This window comes from Haliotis rubra, unplaced genomic scaffold, assembly GCF_003918875.1.
Source record: "Haliotis rubra isolate DU_JTF1 unplaced genomic scaffold, ASM391887v1 Scf391, whole genome shotgun sequence".
Taxonomy (NCBI): domain Eukaryota; kingdom Metazoa; phylum Mollusca; class Gastropoda; order Lepetellida; family Haliotidae; genus Haliotis; species Haliotis rubra.
In genome coordinates, this window is record NW_025767070.1 from 402152 (window position 1) to 426434 (window position 24283).

General features: G+C 40.8%; 2 protein-coding genes across 4 annotated transcripts in view; one reads left to right on the top strand and one right to left on the bottom strand.

Moving 5' to 3' along the window:
- Positions 1-9547, top strand: part of LOC124286780 (tubulin polyglutamylase complex subunit 1-like) — a 29484-nt gene extending 19937 nt beyond the window's left edge. The window contains exons 8-9 of the mRNA XM_046723214.1: positions 6827-6907; positions 9057-9547. Of these exons, the coding sequence (XP_046579170.1) occupies positions 6827-6907; positions 9057-9074 (99 nt within the window). The 3' untranslated portion in view covers positions 9075-9547. The remainder of the gene's footprint in view (positions 1-6826; positions 6908-9056) is intronic.
- A 9173-nt stretch (positions 9548-18720) lies between these two features.
- Positions 18721-23282, bottom strand: LOC124286818 (purpurin-like). 3 transcript variants are annotated; one of them, XM_046723258.1, is made up of 4 exons: positions 23181-23262; positions 20980-21035; positions 20225-20570; positions 18721-19086 (listed from the first exon to the last, which is right to left on the bottom strand). In XM_046723258.1, the coding sequence occupies exons 3-4, from the start codon at positions 20526-20528 to the stop codon at positions 18731-18733; spliced, it is 660 nt and encodes a 219-aa protein (XP_046579214.1). In that variant the 5' UTR covers positions 20529-20570; positions 20980-21035; positions 23181-23262; the 3' UTR covers positions 18721-18730. The 3 variants fall into 3 exon arrangements, with proteins under 3 accessions (XP_046579214.1, XP_046579212.1, XP_046579213.1); XM_046723256.1 differs by lacking the exon at positions 20980-21035 and having other exon boundaries at positions 23181-23282; XM_046723257.1 differs by lacking the exon at positions 20980-21035 and having other exon boundaries at positions 20225-20585; positions 23181-23264.
- Between the last annotated feature and the right edge of the window lie 1001 nt (positions 23283-24283).

Consider the following 24283-nt stretch of genomic DNA (forward strand, 5'->3'; position numbering starts at 1 on the left):
AAATTTTGACATGTCTGGCTAGGTTATTTGGCTACACGTCTGACTACAACCTGGGCCCAGATGGGCTGTACTTTGCTCTTGATGGGTGAGTCCGGTGTTATCTGGGTATATTTTTGTGTAAAGACATGTTTATGTACAAGACCTGGGCCCAGATGTCTTTGCTATCGGCCGAGTCCCAAATTATCTGGGTATATTTTGTCATGTTTATGTGTACAGAGACATGGGCTAAGCAGAGCAAATCTGACCCAGATGGGCAGTACTTTGCTCTTGATCGGGTGAGTCCGGTGTTATCTGGGTATATTTTGTCATGTTTATGTACAAGACATGTCTGACTACAACCTGGGCCCAGATGGGTTGTACTTTGCTCTTAATCAGCAGAGTCCGGTGTTATCTGGGTATATTTTGTCATGGTTATGTACAAGACATGTCTGGCTACGTTTGGCTACGTCTGACTACAACCTGGGCCCATATGGGTTGTACTTTGCTCTTAATCAGCCGAGTCCGGTCTTATCTGGGTATATTTTGTCATGGTTATGTACAAGACATGTCTGGCTACGTTTGGCTACAACTGACTACAACCTGGGCCCATATGGGCTGTACTTTGCTCTTGATTGGGTGAGTGCGGTGTTATCTGGGTATATTTTGGCATGTTTATGTACAAGACATGTCTGGCTACGTCTGGCTCTGTTTGGCTGCAACCTGGGCCCAGATGGGCAGTACTTTGCTCTTGACTGGGTGAGTCCGGTGTTATGTGGGTATATTTTGTCATGTTTATGTACAAGACATGTCTGGCTACGTCTAGCTCTGTTTGGCTGCAACCTGGGCCCAGATGGGCAGTTCTTTGCTCTTGATCGGGTGAGTCCGGTGTTATGTGGGTATATTTTGTCATGTTTATGTACCAAGACATGCAGCTCACGTCTAGCTCTGTTTGGCTGCAACCTGGGCCCAGATGGGCTGTACTTTGCTCTTGATCGGGTGAGTCCGGTGTTATCTGGGTATATTTTGGCATGTTTCACCATCATCGCAACAGTTAAAGGTCACGGAGCAAAGTTTCGACCCTGGGGCCTTCTTATGAGGCAATTTACTGAACAGATGATGGCAATGATGGAACAGCGATTTGCTCAAGAAAGAGCGGTACTAATGTACCTAACCTGCTTCAGAGGACGCATTGTCAACCAATCAAATGCTACATAGTCACTTTCAATTTGTTTGCATAGTTAGTATAGTCATCTTATTTATTTTCCAAAACAGTAAACACAGGTAACACAAATCAGACAACTCTCTATCTGTTTAGGAAAATTCTGGAGATGTGTTTGAGGTAATGTATTCATATACATGTATATGGTTGCCATGGTTACTAATCATGCTAATATATTTTTTCCTTATATATAATTCTAATATACCTTTCCACAATGCTGTTATGTTATGGTATATTTACTGTCTAAACAGTTCTGTGTCCTTTCACTGTCCATCAGTGTCACATGACCCTGCATCTGATTCTGGAAATGGTGGGTGTTTTTGTCAATTCATCTTCTGCTTGGGCCTATGTGCAATGTATATAAATTAACCAACATATGAACATATGTTTTTTTATAAATGTCTGTTAAGCTTTTATGAAGGTTGGGCATATTGGATGAAATGTTATTCAGTTTGGATGAAGTTGTACATTTTTTACACCATTCCTTGCCTTTTTCACGTTCTAAGTTTTTCCTGTGGAAAGCTTCTCATATTATTTGTCATACCTGACATGAATCATTCGTCTCTTCTTCAGAAATGTAAATCAAAGTTTAGTGATCCATAAACATAGAAAAATCTGAGATGTTCTTAACTGAGTTGGTAGGTTTTGGTATTTTGATAATGAATTATATCATACTGCTAGGTATCAGAAAGTAAGGATCTTGACAAACTAGACATTTATCAGAAACATGCTACCAAGTACAGTTTAGAGTTAACACCAAACAGAAATCTTTGTTTCGAGGGGTTTTCATGTTTGTTAATTGCAGCATTGATGGAACACTGGTAGCCATTGGCCAGACATGCTTCAATTCCCCCCTACCTATGCCAGTATCAGCTAGCTGTGGTATATATTCCCCCTACCTATGCCAGTATCAGCTAGATGTGGTTTATATTCCCCCTACACCTATGCCAGTATCAGCTAGCTGTGGTTTATATTCCCTACCTATGCCAGTATCAGCTAGCTGTGGTTTATATTCCCTATGCCAGTATCAGCCCCTCCCTATGCCTATCAGCTAGCTGTGGTTTATATTCCCCTACCTATGCCAGTATCAGCTAGCTGTGGTTTATATTCCCTACCCATGCCAGTATCAGCTAGCTGTGGTTTATATTCCCCCCATACCTATGCCAGTATCAGCTAGCTGTGGTTTATATTCCTCCCCACTGCTATGGCCAGTATCAGCTAGCTGTGGTTTATATTCCCCCTACCTATGCCAGTATCAGCTAGCTGTGGTTTATATTCCCCCTACCTATGCCAGTTTATGCCAGCTAGTTGTGGTTTATATGCCAGTCCTACCTATGCCAGTATCAGCTAGCTGTGGTTTATATTCCCCCCTACCTATGCCAGTATCAGCTAGCTGTGGTTTATATTCCCCTACCTATGCCAGTATCAGCTAGCTGTGGTTTATATTCCCCCTACCTATGCCAGTATCAGTAACTGTGGTTTATATTCCCCCTACCTATGCCAGTATCAGTGAGCTCACCTATGCCAGTATCAGTTAAGGCTGTGGTTTATATTCTGGTTCAGCTAGCTGTGGTTGATATTCCCCCTACCTATGCCAGTATCAGCTAGCTGTGGTTGATATTCCCCTACCTATGCCAGTATCAGCTAGCTGTGGTTTATATTCCCCCCACCTATGTCAGTATCAGCTAGCTGTAGTTTATATTCCTCCCACCTATGCCAGTATCAGCTAGCTGTGGTTTATATTCCCCTACCCATGCCAGTATCAGCTAGCTGTGGTTTATATTCCCCTACCTATGCCAGTATCAGCTAGTTGTGGTTTATATTCCCCTACCTATGCCAGTATCAGTTAGCTGTGGTTTATATCCCCTACCTATGCCAGTATCAGCTAGTTGTGGTTTATATTCCCCCTACCTATGCCAGTATCAGCTAGTCATGTGGTTTATATTCCCCCTACCTATGCCAGTATCAGCTAGCTGTGGTTTATATTCCCCCTACCTATGCCAGTATCAGCTAGTTGTGGTTTATATTACCCCCTACCTATGCCAGTATCAGCTAGCTGTGGTTTATATTCTCCCTACCTATGCCAGTATCAGCTAGCTGTGGTTTATATTCCCCTACCTATGCCAGTATCAGCTAGCTGTGGTTTATATTCCCCTACCTATGCCAGTATCAGCTAGTTGTGGTTTATATTCCCTACCTATGCCAGTATCAGTTAGCTGTGGTATATATTCCCCCTACCTATGCCAGTATCAGCTAGCCGTGGTTTATATTCCCCCCATACCTATGCCAGTATCAGTTAGCTGTAGTATATAATCCCCCTACCTATGCCAGTATCAGCTAGTTGTGGTTTATATTACTCCCTACCTATGCCAGTATCAGCTAGTTGTGGTTTATATTCCCCCCTACCTATGCTGCATCAGCTAGCTGTGGTTTATATTCCCCCTACCTATGCCAGTATCAGCTAGCTGTGGTTTATATTCCCCTACCTATGCCAGTATCAGCTAGTTGTGGTTTATATTCCCCTACCTATGCCAGTATCAGCTAGCTGTGGTATATAATCCCCCTACCTATGCCAGTATCAGCTAGTTGTGGTTTATATTACCCCTACCTATGCCAGTATCAGCTAGGCTGGTTTATATCTCCCTATACCTATGTCAGTATCAGGTAGCCGTGGTTTATATTCCCCCTACCTATGTCAGTATCAGTTAGCTGTGGTTATATAATCCCCCTACCTATGCCAGTATCAGCTAGCTGTGGTTTATATTCCCCCTACCTATGCCAGTATCAGCTAGCTGTGGTTTATATTCCCTACCCATGCCAGTATCAGCTAGTTGTGGTTTATATTCCCCTACCTATGCCAGTATCAGCTAGTTGTGGTTTATATTCCCCTACCTATGCCAGTATCAGCTAGCTGTGGTTTATATTCCCCCTACCTATGTCAGTATCAGCTAGTTGTGGTTTATATTCCCCCTACCTATGCCAGTATGAGCTAGCTGTGGTTTATATTCCCCATGCCGTATCAGCTAGTTGTGGTTTATATTCTCCCTACCTATGCCAGTATCAGCTAGCTGTGGTTTATATTCCTCCCTACCTATGCCAGTATCAGCTAGCTGTGGTTTATATTCCCCGCATACCTATGCCAGTATCAGCTAGCTGTGGTATATAATCCCCCTACCCATGCCAGTATCAGCTAGTTGTGGTTTATATTCCCCCCTACCTATGCCAGTATCAGCTAGTCAGTGGTTTATATTCCCCTACCTATGCCAGTATCAGTTAGCTGTAGTATATAATCCCCCTACCTATGCCAGTATCAGCTAGTTGTGGTTTATATTACCCCTTACCCATGCCAGTATCAGCTAGTTGTGGTTTATATTCCCCTACCTATGTCAGTATCAGTTAGCCGTGGTTTATATTCCCCTACCTATGTCAGTATCAGTTAGCTGTGGTATATAATCCCCCTACCTATGCCAGTATCAGCTAGCTGTGGTTTATATTCCCTACCTATGCCAGTATCAGCTAGTTGTGGTTTATATTCCCCTACCTATGCCAGTATCAGCTAGTTGTGGTTTATATTCCCCCTACCTATGCCAGTATCAGCTAGCTGTGGTTTATATTCCCCTAGCACCTATGTCAGTATCAGCTAGTTGTGGTTTATATTCCCTACCTATGCCAGTATCAGCTAGTTGTGGTTTATATTCCCCTACCTATGCCAGTATCAGCTAGCTGTGGTTTATATTCCCCTACCTATGTCAGTTTCAGGTAGCCAGTGGTTTATATTCCCCTACCTATGTCAGTATCAGTTAGCTGTGGTTTATATTCCCCGCACCTATGTCAGTATCAGCTAGTTGTGGTTTATATTCCCCTACCTATGCCAGTATCAGCTAGCTGTGGTTTATATTCCCCTATGCCGCATCAGCTAGTTGTGGTTTATATTACCCCTACCTATGCCAGTATCAGCTAGCTGTGGTTTATATTCCTCCCTACCCATGCCAGTATCAGCTAGCTGTGGTTTATATCTCCCACTACCTATGCCAGTATCAGTTAGCTGTGGTATATAATCCCCCTACCTATGCCAGTATCAGCTAGTTGTGGTTTATATTCCCCCTACCTATGCCAGTATCAGCTAGCCGTGGTTTATATCTCCCTACCTATGCCAGTATCAGTTAGCTGTAGTATATAATCCCCCTACCTATGCCAGTATCAGCTAGTTGTGGTTTATATTACCCCCTACCTATGCCAGTATCAGCTAGCAGTGGTTTATATTCCCCTACCTATGTCAGTATCAGCTTAGCCGTGGTTTATATTCCCCCTACCTATGTCAGTATCAGTTAGCTGTGGTATATAATCCCCTACCTATGCCAGTATCAGCTAGCTGTGGTTTATATTCCCCTACCTATGCCAGTATCAGCTAGCTGTGGTTTATATTCCCCCTACCTATGCCAGTATCAGCTAGCTGTGGTTTATATTCCCCCTACCTATGCCAGTATCAGCTAGCTGTGGTTTATATTCCCAGTCCTACCTATGTCAGTATCAGCTAGTTGTGGTTTATATTCCCCTACCTATGCCAGTATCAGCTAGCTGTGGTTTATATTCCCCCCTACCTATGCCAGTATCAGCTAGCTGTGTTTTATATTCCCCTACCTATGCCAGTATCAGCTAGCTGTGGTTTATATTCCCCCTACCTATGCCAGTATCAGTTAGCTGTGGTTGATATTCCCCCCTACCTATGCCGGTATCAGCTATCTGTGGTTGATATACAAGACTCAACCCATCACTTGAGTCACCAAGTTAAAAAAAGTCTAAATACTGATGCACATTGGCCAATTTTTCCACATGTTTCACATAGCATTTTTAACACAGGGAGGAAAGGAGTGAGTGAATTTAGTTTTATGCCAATTTTAGCAATATTCCAGCAATATCAATTATCATGGCAAGGGACACCAGAAATGGGCTTCACACATTGTAACAATGTGTGGAATCGAAGCTGGGAGGGAAGGGCAGAATAAAGTATTATCCTCGTAATACAGGACACACATTTAAGTGCTGTGCCAGGGTAGGGAGTTGGCCCAGTTTGTCAGTTGGAGTTGGCCCAGGGAGTTGCCCAGTTTGTCAGCCCAGTTTGTCAGTTGTGTAGGGAGTTGGCCCAGTTTGTCAGTTGTGTAGGAGTTGGCCCAGTTTGTCAGTTGTGTAGGGAGTTGGCCCAGTTTGTCAGTTGTGTAGGGAGTTGGCCCAGTTTGTCAGTTGTGTAGGGAGTTGGCCCAGTTTGTCAGTTGTGTAGGGAGTTGGCCCAGTTTGTCAGTTGTGTAGGGAGTTGGCCCAGTTTGTCAGTTGTGTAGGGAGTTGGCCCAGTTTGTCAGTTGTGTAGGGAGTTGGCCCAGTTTGTCAGTTGTGTAGGGAGTTGGCCCAGTTTGTCAGTTGTGTTCCTATGTTTTCAGGATCCTCTGGTTGTGAGTTTGGATTCCCCATCATCTTGATCCTTTGTTAGTAAGCAACATTCCAGTGCTGTTAGGTTTCTCAGTGACTCAGTGTCCTTTTGAACGTGAACTTTCCTCTCAAATCAGGTTGACAAGACTTGTATAACTGAAACATTTCCGCATGCATTAAACCAAACACATTCAATCATTCCAGGCGCTGAGCCGAGAACAGTCCGGTGGCTTCCAGACGAACGACCAGTTTGTGACTGAAGCATGTGAGGCATTTCTGACAAAGGTGAGAGAAGGGTTATTCCATCTGGACTGTGATAAACTGAATGACCTCAACAAAACATTTGGGTCACAGATGTCTCAGTAGTCTAAGGCACAACAAACGGCTGTGAAGACGTGTGTCCTTTGGGCTCCTCTGACATCTGTGAATGAGGTTCACCCAGATTTGTTTCTGGGATTGTCAACACCATACCACTGCTGTGGGTTGCAGCAAAGGGGTACATGTCTAATACCTGTATCACTAGGGACCCTTCCTAGGGACCCTTCCTAGGGACCCTTCCTAGGGACCCTTCCTAGGGACTCTTCCTAGGGACTCTTCCTAGGGACCCTTCCTAGGGACTCTGAGTTCACATGCCATGATACACTGGAATAATGTTTAAAGTATCACAAACCTACATGCATCCCAGAGACACATTTTAACTGAAATAATCTTTACTTCATGCATATTACCAATTGGTTTTGTTACGAATTTGTCTGAAAAACTGAGGAACAAGATTTGAAATGGAATTGGAAATAACAGAAATAGAAGCATAAACCAATGACAGACCTTGTAACCATGGTAACATTATTTTGTCAGTTTTACTGCAATGAGACCAGCTGATGACACGAAAAGTTCATGTAAGAAGACATTAAACACCAACTATTGGAAGTGACAGTAATTTAGGAAGATGTAATGTAGCTATTTGCCTGCTCAGTAAGGTGTTTATGAATGTACTTTAGGAGTAACCAATTTTGAAAGAACTCGATTTTTTTACATAAGCAGCAGTTAATTAATGATACAATTAATTGTTTACTGTAATTCAACTATTTATACATAATTTTAGCACACTAGATATGTGTGTATTATTAGGTCTTGACCCGTGAAGATACGGGTTAGAGTTGATCTTCAGTAACCCATGTTTGTCGTAAGAGGCAACTAATGGGATCGGATGGTCAGGCTCGCTGAATTGGTTGACACATGTAATCGGTTCCCAAATGCGTAGATCGATGCTCATGCTGTTGACCACTGGCTTGTCTGGTCCAGACTCGATTATTTACAGACCGCCACCATGTAGCTGGAATATTGCTGAGTGAGCGGTAAAACTAAACTCACTCACTCACTTTTAGGTCTTGATATATAAACTTCATTACAATTCCAGGAACATGAGCAAAAATGAAAGGGTTTGATCATATACTTTTGATCATAGTGCTGTTCAGGATAAAATTAATACAATGAGTTTGATTGCAACCTCAATGGACTGAGATCATTGTGGGAAGTGGGGATGGAAGATAGAGTGTATTACATGCTATTGTTCAGCTATTAAAAATTTAGAATGAGGAATTTTTTTAGGGATATACAACTTCTTTTTTCTGTATAGGCGACATTTTGACATAATTCTAATCTAATATATACCTGCTTAACCCCTATGTAAACAACCTATGTACATCACTCCCTACTGGCTGCCGATCAACATTCTTAATCTCTTGTGTATACAACCTATGTACATCCTCTCAACAGGCTTCCAATCAACCTACTTAATCCTGTATAGCATCTGTCAACTTCTTCTATTGTATAAACAACTCATTTTCACCTCATCCCTCGTCTATTGTACAAACATCTCATGTATATAATCACCCAAATTACTTCTCATGTAACACTTGCTTGACGATGACATTAGAATCTATGTCGAAACATCGCCTATACAGAATAAAGAAGTTGTATATCCATAAAAATTGTCCTCATTCTTCATAGAATTTCTAGAATGCCAATCAAAGAAACACTATTATGAATTAATGCTATGATGATAGTGTTTTCACTGCACAAATGATCACACAAAAGAATTTTGTGCTTAAATGAAAAATGACGGTACACAGAATCTAGTTGTGACTTTCTTAAACTACACGCACATAAAGACAGACACTTAACAATTTTTACCAGACAATTTGTTTGTGCTTAGAATGGACAAAAATAATCCATTTTAGGTGTTCATTTGAAAAGGGATTGTGGGGGGCATGCCCCCGAATCCCTCCAGGATGTTTCGTACCTTCTGCACTCTCAGCTACACGTCCACCTTACAGTTAGAACCCATTGCAAACACTGGGTATTTACAGACCTATTAACATTGAGTTTCTGTATTTTGTGACAATTATTTAACGTGAAGCCCTTTTTGTTTCAGGTGAAAAAACTCACATGACGTCAATATCAATTTTTCATCACGTCATTCACATAATTCACAGTCGTCAGTCATTTCACCTTCGTTGCATGAAAATTTGTTGTATATACGAGCGACAGCTGCTTACTCATGTTAATATGCAGGATTTATTAACTTAGCTTCTGATTGAAAATTTCAGTGTGTCAGTGTTTTAATAATTACTAATTGGTACATGCTCTAAATCATCCATATTCATATTAATGATATATGTATGACAGAGTTTAAATGCTGAAGGTATTGGCTCTAATCTATTCCTGGCCCATGGCTATTGTTTGTACATAAAGATGAACATTTTTGTTGAAATATTTGTTCAATGTTTCATATTGTATCTATCATGTACATATTAATTTATATACATCTACACACAGAATGTATTTTTTTAAATGGTCATCATTTAATCATGGAAACAACCCAAATTGTTAAAGTTTTCTTTGAATAAAACATGTTAAATATAACCTCATCTGTGCCTTATGACATGTGAAAAGAAGACTGTAGTCCATATTGGGTTAGAACATCTATGTAATTTAATAATTCATCAGTGATCAAATTACTTTCATGGCTTTTGAGAAATAAGGAGAGAGTATTTTTGAGGGGTATATTTATGTGAAACTATTTTCACAAATAGATATAATGTACAAGCAGCCATATATTCAGGAGTACTGAGTGTTATAGTCGAACTGAGTGTTATAGTCAGTTGATTGTTGTGTGCATGGTACTCGGACTGATCAGTGTTTGCAACACATCTGTATATAGTCAGTTGACACTTGTTTACGAATGTTTTCACATCAGTGTTCAGGGGACTAGTCCTTGTGGTCAGCTCCATCATTATTACCTTACAGAGTTCCATCCCCTAGCAGTGCCAGGATCTGCTGGTTCTTATCCAGATACACTTGGTGTGCCCCTGAATTCCTGATTTACCGCAGTTATGAATACCTGGCAATACCATATGTTTGCTTGTGGGTTTTAGTGAGGTGAACACCAATGAATACCTGGGTCACCTTGGCTTTCTTCCCATAGGAATACAGTGTGGCTCTGGAGAGGAAGATTAGGTCTTGGACGCCATGTTTGTCTTAAGAGCTGACCTGATTGTGGAGAGAAAGATGATTAGGTAGCCTGGTGGTTAAAGTGTTTCTTACACACAATATATACCATGTGTGATGCCTGTTTCTGGTGTCCCTACCATAATACTGGTGTAATGTTGCTCAAAGAAGAATGTACACAAACTGGGCTGGTTTCAGTGTGTAGCCTTCTGACTGCTGTCTTAGTGTCCTCTTGCATAGACAGCATAGACAATTTCCTATCCAATCAACTACTTTTGGGGAATATAGAATTGAACATATTCAGGCTTCTGTGATACAGCTATGATATTGTCACCGGCTCCTAAAACAATATGCACTCACTCTCCCCACTTGAGAAGACTCTGTAAGGGCAGTGTAAGACTTAACATTAATATTAATTATTAGGTGTTGTCTCTGTTTTGTCAGTGAGTATCACCAAGAAATATATTATATCATCTTCTTTTAGACAGGTTGGTGGAGTTTACAGAACCACAAAATTCTTTTAGGTCATAATTTGACTTCATAATTTGTTTTGTAATACTGTCATCTTTGAAGTAACTTTTTCTCCATGAATCTTGATGAACTTGAGTCCATCTTGCTAGGATTCCTCTGACTTTATTCCGTTCAAAGATGTTTCAGACCATGATACCATACCCATTCAACATATTATTCCATGCATCTGAGCAGGTACAAGGGCAGGATTTGAAGATTAGAACCATGAAATTTAAAGTGAGTGAGTGAATGAATGTTGGCCAGTGTGTTGTCAGCACTGATACTGACACTACAGGAACTAATGCAGGACATCCATATCTGACACGAACATAAGAATACAATTAATTATAATCATCTGAATACTGAACTCAAACATATTGTCATATGTGGGCATTGCTAAACTTATTATTAATTTTTCATCCCAGCCTAACTTCATCCTTGTTTTTGTCGACAAGAACCAGCAGATAAAGGAAAGGAATATCTGTGTATGTTCTTTTCTTCTGTAACTTGATGAAATACATCACTACATGTTCCAAGCAGTCATGCCAAATGTGTCTCATATCTGGCGACAGATATTGAGATACTTTAAAAATATTTTTAAAAAGCCTTGAAATAAAAAAAATGTACCTTGCCTCCTGATATGTATCACTACTTATATATTTATTAGAGATGTTACTTCGATTTTACTGGAAAATAACCACATACAATAAGCTCTGCTTATAACAAACATGTATAATGAATTAATATATCAACATGCTTTTTGGCAAGCTAGAATTCATGATCCCTTTGAGTTTGTTATATTTACTGTATCTGTCATGTTCTGTGAGGATTCAAGACCGAGAAGATACCATGGGTAGAAATCACCACTCAGTTGTATAGAGAGCTAACTGGTGAAGCTTTTACTAATACAAACTAATGCCAATTTCGTAGTGTTAGACCACTGAGATAGTGAACACAGATACCCTGCTATGACAACACACTGACTGCTAGCCAACCAGTCTTCTCACTTTTATTGGCACATTGTATTAAGCAGCCGGGGATCGAACCACCACCCTTTGCTCTCCTGGCAGACACTCTACCCACTGGACCAGAGAGGTCATCCAGAGCACTAAGTGAGGAGTGGATAGTTCCAATGTCAGATCCTGGCAGATAGTATGTCATCATGGCCTTATGGTTAGAACTGATGTTCATGCAGCCAGTCACTGGTTTGTGTGCATCTCAACTGTGGCATTGGTTGAATAACTCAACTGTGGCATCGGTTGAATAAGTCAACTAGGTTGAATAACTCAACTGTGGCATTGGTTGAATTGGTTGAATAACTCAACTGTGGCATTGGTTGAATAACTCAACTGTGGAATTGGTTGAGTAACTCAACTGTGGTATTGGTTGAGTAACTCAACTGTGGAATTGGTTGAATAACTCAACTGTGGAATTGGTTGAGTAACTCAACTGTGGCATTGGTTGAGTAACTCAACTGTGGCATTGGTTGAATAACTCAACTGTGGCAAAGGTTGAATAACTCAACTGTGGCATTTGTTGTGGCATTGGAATAGCTCTGAATAACTCAACTGTGGCATTGGTTGAATAACTCAACTGTGGCATTGGTTGAATAATTCAACTGGAATTGGTTGAGTAACTCAACTGTGGTATTGGTTGAATAACTCAACTGTGGCATTGGTTGAGTAACTCAACTGTGGTATGGGTTGAGTAACTCAACTGTGGAATTGGTTGAATAATTCAACTGTGGAATTGGTTGAGTAACTCAACTGTGGTATTGGTTGAATAACTCAACTGTGGTATTGGTTGAATAATTCAACTGTGGAATTGGTTGAGTAACTCAACTGTGGTATTGGTTGAATAACTCAACTGTGGCATTGGTCGACTTATTCAACTATGGTATTTGTTGAATAATTGAACTGTGGCATTGGTTGAATAGTTACATCTGTTGTGTAAAACAACTGACCTGTTGCTAGAAAATATGGTCCATTTACCAACCTGGTGAGGCTGAAGAGCGATGCTCTATTCTCAATATTGGTACAAAACATCTCATTCTGGTACCCTGTGAATTGTATAGCCTGAATAGAGAGATGTAGAACCTCTAGCTAACAACTGGTACTAAGGAATTACACATATCAGAATGTTACTTGTATTAGTGATTGGAAGTAAAACATTGTCATAGAATTATTTTATATCCCTCAAACTCTTCAGAGACCGCCTCCGTGGTGTAGTGGTTAGAGCGTCCGCCCGGAGAGCCGAAGGTCGCTGGTTCGATCCCCGACAGCGTCATACCAAAAGACGTTAAAATATGGTACTTGTTGGTCCCTGCCTGGCGCTCGGCATTAATGGGTACAACAAGGACTGGTCGGCTCGGAGTCAGTATAATGTGTCTGAGTGGGGTATTCATGCTTCACTGCGGCATGGTATCTCAGTGGGCTAGCACTATAAAACCAGCTTAAGTCTCGGCTAGTACAAGCAGCCGCACATACACATACACACGCATGCACGTCGTAATATGAGCGAAATATTCTCAAGCACGACGTTAAACCCAATTTCACCTCACCTCACCTCAAACTCTTCAGTTATATTACACAGTTATATAAGCCAGTAAACCTTGTCCTGGGTCCTCATTGATATTCGGTTATTAATGCCATACAGGAATTGGGAATTAACACTGTATTTTCAGCTGTGTTTTGAATAGTCTTCTGTATGTGTGTTTTGTTTGAGTGTGTTGAATACTGACACATTTACCAGTACGTACTACAGCTTACCGTGTTTAGTCGGCTGCATGGATCACAATCCCTCACAATAACATCCACTTGACTCCACTCTCGGTCACCTCAAGGTAAGAAACTGTCGTCATATATACACTGTTCACTCTGGTATGTCTTGCATCAAACAGTTCATTTTGGGATTAATAACATGCATCAATAAATATAATATGTTCACATTATGTCTGTGAACCTCCCTCATGTATATTAAGGCATGTGTACTTCCTGGTCGTAGCAAGCCTATTTGCAAATTTTTGTCATTTTCATGTTACATCCTAAAATTCTACGTTGTATGGTTGGGCTTTGTCTCCATTTTTAAGGCCTGAGCTTCAATCATAATATTTCATGGTTAGGACCCTGCAACTTGAATAGATTCCGTTCATCTTTCGCAAACCATGGCATCACCATCACCTTTAGTGGAATCACTGTTACATAATGATTCAATACTTGTAAATAGATTGAATCATCACTATTTGATGCCTCAGTTTTGTTTAATTGTGAGGCATCTGTCTCAATATTAGGGCTGGGACGGGTCCAAATATTCTACCCGGGTACCCCAACCCCTATTACCCTACCCTACCCGGATACCCGTTATGTTAATTCCTGACATCAAATTTGTAAGAAAGGGCAATAGATTTTTCAGCTCGGAGACTAAAAGTTCGAGTTGTTCAATATCTTAACCATGTATTATATTTAAAATAAGTGACTGTAATTATGTCTAAATCTTCAAAGACAATATAAATTTTTAATAACATATTACATTGTTTAATCTATTAGTCACATGATCATAACAGGTCCAGGTATTGAGACGGGTACCCGGGTCAAACTCATTACCCACCGGTCCCGGGTATCCGGGTTACCTGTCCCAGCCCTACTCAATATGTCATGGTAAGACCTCTTCTTGAGTTCATGTTAATCTGATTCCTGTTTTCTAATATTTCAATTATCTGGTTTGCATGATGTTTACCAAACCTGTAGGGTCTGTGTTTGGAACAACAGTAAAAATTCAGTAGTCTTAAATATTACTCAGATAAAGATACGACCCGTGAAGATCCGGGGTAGAACAGGTCTTCAGCAACCCATGCTTGCCACAAAAGGCAACTATGCTTGTCATAAGAGGCGACTAACGGGATCGACTTGGTTGACACATGTCATCGGTTCCCAATTGCGCAGATCGATGCTCATGCTGTTGATCACTGGATTGTCTGGTCCAGACCACCGTCATATAGCTGGAGTATTGCTGAGTGCGGCGTAAAACTAAACTCACTCACTCAGATAAAGATACAACAATTCTGGGTTAGTGGAAAGAAAAAATGAAATGACATTGATTTGAATAATATTACAATTTTGACTGCCTACATTTTTATTTTATTTGTATATTGTAGGTGAATCACATTATTCTAAAATTAAACTGTAACATGGTTGATGTAAGTCAGAAAAACATACATTTTTTATTAATGATTTTCTTTTTATCCAGGTACAAGAGCTGTAACCATGGTAGCAGGCACTGGGCAATCTACAGCAAAACATGACTGGCGTATGACACTCTGTAGCACCTTGTTTTAAGACTCTATGGTTTAGTTCTTAGCTTCCTTGAATCAAAGCTGGAATGTTTGTACAAGGAACATGTAATGTGAGAGGGCACATGTGATGATGTACAAAGACATGTAAATATATGTATGTATATAAAGGTACTTGCAAGTTCATGCAGACACATGTAATTTCATGTGTGAGAATGTGATGTCATTAAGGTACATGTAAGTTTAGCATTCACTTAATGTCATGAAGACATGTTTAATGTCATGTGGACACATGGAATGTTATGATGGCACAGGTAATATCAAAGGCACATGCCATGTCAAAAAATCACAGACAATGTCATTAAAACACGTGTCATGTCACGAAGGCTGTATCACTTGGACACTTAATTTCTTGAAGGCACATTTCATGTCACATAGTGTGACGAGGACACGTGGTACGAGGGCAGCTGTCTGACTGGTTATGAAATGAAGGTTTCTGAACTGCAGGGAGTCGCGATCGGAGACTCCACCAAAGCGAGGCAACAGATATATTTCTGATAGTTAGGTCTCTGGTGATTCAGTTACTCCATTTGAAAATGTGAAATGCTGTCAAGATAATATTTTCAAAAGTAAAGTATGGCTGCTGAGATCTTGTTTCCCTCACAAGTTGGCATTTCAATGAATAAAGTTTAAGTCAATTAACCTTTCTTATCTATTACTAACAGAGAGTGAAGGTCGTGAGCTACAATCAGGAATGTCACTCCGTCTAAGGATAGATAGTAACAAGAGCCTATGTGAGACAATGTGTCTTAGGGTACGGAGAGGCAAACTGTCGATGGATACCATGAATTGAGGAGCAGCGGCGATGAGTTATAGACAGCGGCTGTTTAAGACAGGATGGTCACTGCTTTAAAACACCCAGTAGTTTCCTAGGAATGGAGGAGCAGATGCTGTCTAAGTCCGTATCAATTCAATCATCATATTTCAAACCCAACTAACTCACTCACTCTCAACATTCCCAGTAATCTTGGCACGACCCAAACGAACACGATGTTCTGCATCAAATCCTGTGTAAATTTACTAAGGGAGACTGGTCTTCAGTTGTCGTGCTCGATCCAGGTCGAGACTGAGCTATAAGGATCAGTAACTTAAAGGGAGTCGTTCAAATGTTCCATGTCGGATAAACAAACTTCAGTGTGTGTGTGTGTGTGTGTGCGCGCGTGTGTGTGTGTGCGCGCGAGCGAATGTCGTCATGTTGTCACTTACTTTAGAAAGGGACTGTCTCAGCTCCAATATTGTACGCATCTCCCCAACTTGTTAGTAATTTTTTTTCTGAAAATCATCTAGGATGCCTTAATGTTCAGACCCGTTAAGATCCGGGATTTGTCTTCAGCAACCCATGCTTGTCGAAAGAGGCGACTAACGGGATCAGGTGGTCAGGCTCGCTGACTTGGTTGACACATGTCATCGTATCCCAGTTGTAGATTGATACGAGTCATGCTGTTGATTACTGTATTGTCTGGTCCAGACTCGATAATTTACTGACCGCCGCCATATACTTGGAGGTAAGAGTTCTTCCCGTTCCCCCATCCCAAATAATATTTATAAATATACAAAAATTATTAACAAAACTTAACACAACAATTACTAGAGAACTCACAAAATGACTAAAAGTCCAAAATTTAAGTTAGGGTTAGGTTTAGAGTTAGGTTTTGGGTTGGGGGAACGGAAGGAACTCTTTCCGTACGTTTGCTTTGCCGCTTGGGGTGGAATGGGTAAGTATGGGGTAGTATGATATAATGCTCAATAGGTAACTCGAGATTTCAGCGAAGACAAAACAAGGGTGCACGCACCATAACCAGAAATTGCTGCACCAATAGCTGCCCGGAACCAGCATTCTACAAAAACTATCAGCATTAGACTACGAAGGCTTCAGTGAACCCGCCCAATGTATCCGGTTGAACGTTTGCCGATATACACAGTCTAGCATTCTCTTCCTACAGAGGTAACTTGTCATATATTCCTACGAACCTCTGTTCTAATACAGCCCTTTCATCGTGCGAGTGTTCAGGATTCATGATTGGTTGCAATCAGAATTAATTGCGCAATCATCGACGTTGTTTCAAAAGTGATCATTCGCCCAGCCTCGGTAAATTTCGTATGCTTCGGGACAACTAGAACCTCTTCTCCTGCGCGATGCGCAAAAGTGTCTTCTAGACAGGACTCAGTCATGTAATGGCGGATCAATGGCGTCTCCATCGCCCTCGTTGACAACGGACAAGCGTGCTATTAAATGTCTTGTGTATGACATCAACACAAGTCCCCGGCAGAGGAGGGATATTTGTGGCCCCATTTTGCTTGCATTAGTCAAGTTGGATCTAAGTCGATGTAACACGTGTTCTGATAGGATAGAAAGAAGGGAGATAATTCGTGTTGCGATTTTTGGCCGCTAGGGGATTTTACGAGAATATGGCCGTATTACAACAGAGGTTCGTAGGAAGATATGACAAGTAACTTCTGTGGGAAGAGAATGCCAGTCTAGATGCCTCTGTGGAGGAGTATCTGCTACAAGTTCCGAAACCTGGTTGAAGACTTTTGATTCTCACTCCTCCAAGTAGTGTGCTTCAACACTTTGGAGCAGTTTTACCAACGGAACTCAAACGCTTACCACCACTTCCATCACTCAAGCCACAATTACAAACGTACCTTTTCCAACAGGACACACAGGGGCGTACCCAGGAAAGAAAAGAAGTGTAGGCACAACTGGACTCCTAATGGGGTTGTTGGCATGTCATTATGTGAAATTGCATGTCAGTATGTGAAATTGAACTGATAAATTTAGTATTCAAACAAATATTTTATAACATTTAAGCAATGACAAAATAGCTCTTCCAGCAAAAGTCATTATTCTATTTGGCTATAAAATGTTATATACCAACTGATTTACTTTTTATCGAAAATAAAATAGCCAACTTTCCATGCATCTTCTTGGGGGCGTGTGGGGTTTTAACAGAAGTGAGTACACACAATTTATATGCTTATTAGAAAAATATGCAGCCTAGTGCTTGTTATATCGGCTGAAGCCAATTGTTATATATAGTGTTGCATGTTGAGAATACATATTGAATACTAAAATGCTTGCCCCTGATTACTGTATATATAAACATAATTTGAACAAATGTTAATTATGTGGATCAAAAAGAAAAGAAAGTCTGTATTCTGAGAAGTAAACCATATCGCTGTCTGCACGTTATGTACACTCGTAAATGAAATCCATGTGCCTCGTCTTCCAAGCAGCAAATCGCTCAATGACACGGTGTGTATTCACTGTCATGTCTCTCTGGACATGGATAAGTGCAAGTGATGACATACGGACATCACCCATGGTGGACCGAAGGTACGTCTTGATCCTCCTCATTGCACTGAAGGATCTCTGCTTGATGCTGATGTCACGGACATAGTGGTGAATTGCCTAAATATGTGTAGGCACGTGCCTAAAGTGCCTAATGGCAGGTACGCTACTGACATACCAGTCAAGATCGCCACGCCCACTGTCCACTCCTGGTTTCTTGCTGTTGCATAACCTTCTGAGCATATACAGCCATTAACTACTAAAATATGGCGCATTATAACTGAGAGAGTGTGTGTGTATTTAAGCTTCCTTTGTCAATATTCCATCAATATGATGGCGGGGAACATAAGATCTAAAATTAATTATAATGATTGATGTGAACTTTACAATATAAACACACATTAACGCCATGCTCTTTCCCATGAAATGACACTTCTCTTCAGATCAACTATTTACATTTATTTGCAAATGGTACTTTCAATATTTCGTGTTTAGTAACACATACTTTTTCAACGTGGCTATCTACCAGTGACTGGAAAGGTTTATTCAGTGGTTTGGGCTCTCGACTTAAAACCCACACGTAGGTGTCGTGGATATTGCAGGAACCATCACCGAGGATCTTCCAACAACTGTACACCACTAAGTAGTTGACGTAATCAGTCGTTAATATCCAGTATGCTCGGTCACCTAGCAACCGTCCAATTTGCGAGTTGAAGGTCACTGTGAACCTGCCCGGATGACTGTCGTCTCCTTGTCTTCCGGTGGCCATATTGGATGTGCACACCACGCCAAACAAGGCCGCACCTGTAGGGTAAATAGAACCGATGTATCAGCCTTGTTATAAGCTGGGGATGTTAGTATTGGTAATTGGCCTGTTCTTGTAAGGAATGCGGCATGTGAGTAGCGGCACAAGGGTTGGACGGTGACATTTAGTTACCCACTCAGACATCATGGAAGACCAAATCATGTCTGGAACACCTGGGTCAAGCTGATTAAATTTCAGGTTTCATCTGACTCGTACTTGCATTTTTAACTTTCACTTTTAATTTGTTACCTGAAGCACATGCTTCTACAAGGGTGAGGTGAGACGTTTAGAAATGTCAGACATGTCACAACGCCTATAATATAAAATACTTCACAAATTGAACCCAGGTGAGAAATCGGATCACCAACGTGAGAGGCTTTAATTATTTCAACCCAATATTTAGCGAGTGGGGTGATTTAGGTGTGACGCAGTTTTGATAAGCATACGAATTTTAATTTGACGGCGTCAAGTCTACAAAGTATACTGAGATTGTAGTAAAAGCAACCTGCATCAGTACGGCTATGGTGCTGAGAAACCACGTGATCATGATCAGAATTACTGTTGGAGTCGAACCCAAGCATTACTGACTGACTGACTTTGGTTTTACGCCGCTTTTAGCAATATTCCAGCAACATCACGGTGGGGGACACCAGAAATGGGCTTCACACATTGTACCCATGTGGGGATTCGAACCCGGGTCTTCGGCGTGACGAGCCAACGTTTTAACCATTAGGCTACCCCACCGCCCCCAAGCATTACTAAAAACGATTGATTGACCGATTGTTTACTGATTATTCAGAAATATTCCAGCTATATGTATGCGGTCTGTAAATAATCGAGTTTGGTCCAGACAAGCCAGTGATCAACATCATGAGCATCGTCCCATGCAATAGGGATACAACGCTTCTAACGACAATCATGGGTTGCTTAAGACCAATTCTTACCCGGATCTTCACGGGTTTTCTAAAAAGAAAAGCTGTGCCTAAAAACACTGCAGATGACTGAGCCGTCTATGTCCCATCATTATGTACAAGTAATTGGGAATTAAAAAATAGTCTCTAAAATTACGGATTTACTGAAAACGAGATGGAAGAAAATACGTTTTCGTTTATGCGTGAGTGAGATATATATTCTTACTTGTTTTAATTTCAAGATGTCCATCTTTTAGGATCTTGTAGCGTACAGTTACATCTGTGGTTGACGATATCTGTGTGGACTTTGGTAAACTGTGCACCCAGAAACGGTTCATTCCGATCGCGTACCACAGACCCTCAAGTCTTGCGGAGTCGAACCCAGACTGAGTTGGGATACAGCTGACCTTGCACCCACTGCCCCTGTCCACCAGAGAGGAAGACCTCAGACATCCATCCACGATGGTCACCCATATCACAAAGTACACGGCAACATAGCCTGTTTCAGTACGGCCAGGTCGGGTCAACATGGCGGGTCAGTACAGGAAGATGGACTGGCCAAGCTGCCCTGACTGTAACATTTAAATCTAAAATAAAACACTCGAAATAGAAATATAAGTAAATAGGAACTAACACCACATTGGGTGTCCGGGATGTTTTGTTTTCACTAACCACTTACACTCTAGCAACATATATGCACAAATACACGTTACTAATGAGCTTTTTGGTTTGCTGTTATCTAAAGCGCATAAATCAAAGCGGCCTCAAAATGTTTTTAACAGCACAGTTTCTAACTTGAAAGATGGATTTGTAAGAGTGTATTTCTTTTTAATTATACCTTTAAGTCAAATTCTGCCAAGACTATAGTTTGTTTTTTAACGAGATAGCGTTGTTTTTTCTGGATTAGAGCATGTACAGCATTTCAAAGGACAATGTGATGTGAAATGTTTTCAAACCTGTTACATGGATACATGAAGTTACCTTAATCTGGCATCGACAAGTGGTTAGGTTTGTGCACAGGTAGGCGATTTTACTACCTGTAAACGTACATGATCCTTATTCACAAAGTTGCTGTTAATTAACAGTTATCCACAAATTCATGTCATCACCAAAACAGTGAATTCCAAGCCTTCACAACTCATAATGACTTCACAATGTTTTGCCGTTATAATACATCATTAAATATAAAGATGTTTTTCTTTTTCGAAATCGAACAGCAGCATTACCACAGAACCATCAAATGAGTGAGTGAGTTTAGTTTTACGCCGCACTCAGCAATATTCCAGCTATATGGCGGCGGTCTGTAAATAATCGAGTCTGGACCAGACAATCCAGTGTTCAACAGCATGAGCATCGATGTTTGCAATTGGGAACCGATGACATGTGTCAACCAGGTCAGCGAGCCTGACCACCCGATCCCGTTAGTCGCCTTTTACGACAAGCATAGTCGCCTTTTATGACAAGAATGGGTTGCTGAAGACCTATTCTACCCCGGATCTTCACGGGTCACCATCAAATGAGTATATAAGCAGTTAAATACGTTTTAATTGAGTTGAAACAATTCAGTATCAGAGGCATGGCCAATAATACCAGTGAACAACTATAATAACATCACGCTTGTGCACAAGGACAGGTGGGACAAATGTTATGACATCTTGATTTGTTAACAATACATTGAACGGGCAGGTTTCTTTTCAAATATATCGAAACAGTTGCTATGTTGCTAATAATGTCTTAAATTGTGTTCGCGATGGATACATGTAATGATATCTGGGGATGTATATGTTTCTAATTTCCAGAAGGAATGGTGTTCATCTTCAGTTGTGTTATGATTAGATTTAGTGCCCCTAAGCAAATTAGCATTGATTTTGTCATTGTAACAGAACTGCTGATTTCTCAGCATATGGCTCAGACATCGGAATTTACATAATATTCGCATAAGATCTATATTTGGACATAACTCCGTAATGTATTTCTTTGGCTCGAGTATTGACAGTAGTCACATGTGTGTAGAATAGTGGTTTTGAATGGATGGAAAAAAACACATTTTAGCCTGCCAATTCTGAATCGCTGTGTCTTCACATGTTTACTTAAAATCTGTTAGGTTGCCGCGATCACACATATGTAAATCTAGTTTCCAATATCAGTACACCAACACACGTTACCGTATTCATCCTGGGATTTCAGCATAGTATATGTATAACTTGATTAGGGATATCAATAACTATCCATATAGGGATAAGCTTGTATTCCTCGTATCTTTCTAACTCTCTCCATATTATCATTAGCTACATTGAGCAAATCGTGTCTTATAAATTTCCCTCCGACTGTCCGTACCGGGGTTTACTCCAATCACACCCTCTATGCCATGAATGATAAGATTGTTCAACCTAGTCGGAAGCCTTTCTTTGTCAACGAGATATTTAGTTCAGAATATCTTTCTTCAGCTGGACCTTTTTCGATCTTAACCTCTAATATTTGCCTTTACTTTCATTTCGGGCTGTTTCAAACATTTTGTTAAAGCTGATTATTTCGGAGGATGGATGAGAGCGACGTTTCGGTGTTGGTTCTTACGCCGTTATTAAGCAGGTGAACCACCGTTATCAAGGTGTTAGAGCCTACACCGAAACGTCGCTTTCACTGTAAAATAGAAGTTGTTCGTCCAAACATGGTCATCCATCTTGAGTGCTCCAACAAGTTAATCATATCCGATCTGATAACTTTCAAAATATTGGTGGTTTCTTCCTCATATTGGTCAGTCACTGTTCGACATATCGTATGGGAGTCGTGGTATGTATGGGATGTAGAGACAGGCGTTAACGTTGTCCATTTCACCTACAACACTTGACGTCTTCCTGGCTGTCATGTCAAACTGACTTGTGTTCATTACGCAGTGACCAGACAAAGAACATCCATTCACATTAGAAACAGGTTCTGTATGAGCAATATCTTCAAATGACTTGACAAATGTGATTCCGTCAATAAACGACGTGGATTGAGTCAACATAGCCAACATTTAAGTGAGTCTCCCATATTGCACGTGAAACTAGTGATTGTCACGGGTGACAGGTGCACGGCGGCTATAGACAACCGATTTCCTTCTGATCACATGGAAACATTTCTTTTAACTAAAGACATTAAATTGAGGTTGATGAAACAATTCTCCTCACATTCGTACTCACATTTGTTTTGTGTATCCCAACTGTTTTCCTTGTGATTACTCCATTTTGTACATTTTCCATCAGCTCGACGTGAAAACATCCGATGACACCTGACGCATGCGCATTGTCAATTGCCCGGTAAACATATTTCAATTGAAACAAGATAGTATTATGGGTAATCTATTATGTAACGAACAATATACGCCTATATAACAGGAAAACTGTCCTCAAGCGTTACTTTGGTTAAACAATTCGTGGGTATCTCTACAGATACACTAACCTTCCACCAGTGATAGAGCGCACGTGCAAGGCAACGCACTCTTTTTCTCTATTTATACATGCTTTTGTCCACCTGAATCAGTCAAGAATGAGAGACACGTGGCCTAATCGGCCCGAGTGTACTATGTCCATAGCACTTGGCACACAGAGCGTGCGTGGCTAAAGGTTACCACAGGCATACTCCCATCCACATACCACGCCTGAAGGTACCTCCTTTACCATGCTGTTACTTCGTGTAACTTACCATTAATTTATTACCGATAACTCATTACACTTTTATGTGATTTCAGAAGTTAAGCTTACCCGTGACGGTCCGGGTTAGAATGAACCTTCAGCAACCAATGCTTGTCGTAAGAGGCGACTAACGGGATCGGGTGGTCAGGCTCGCTGACTTGGTTGACACATGTCATCGGTTCCCACTTGCACAGATCGATGCTCATGCTGTTGATCACTGGATTGTCTGGTCCAGAGTCGATTATTTACAGACCGCCGCCATATAGCTGGAATATTGCTGAGTGCGGCGTAAAACTAAACTCACTCACATAAGTAAAACTAACATGATGGGCTCTGTTTGTTTATTAGTTAACATAATTGTGTCCCAATAATGTTTTGGATTATTTGAGGGTTTAATTGATATTTTTATCTTCTTTTAAGATTTTCTTGAATATATATTATAGGATATTTATAAAGCGCACATACCCAAGCAACTAGTGCATGCTCAAGGCGCTGGTATTTTTTCCCTCGATCTTTGGATGTCAATCTCAGCGGCACATCTTATTACCAATCTCAACTCCCTGGGGAGTATACAACTCTTGCTGCCACTAGGCGCACCGATTTATTTCTCA

Coding starts and splice junctions, on each gene's coding strand:
- LOC124286818 (XM_046723256.1), bottom strand. CDS start 20,528: ATGTTGACCCGACCTGGCCGTACTGAAACAGGCTATGTTGCCGTGTAC. Junction 19,087..20,224: donor ACATCTTGAAATTAAAACAA/GTAAGAATATAT, acceptor TTTACCCTACAG/GTGCGGCCTTGTTTGGCGTG.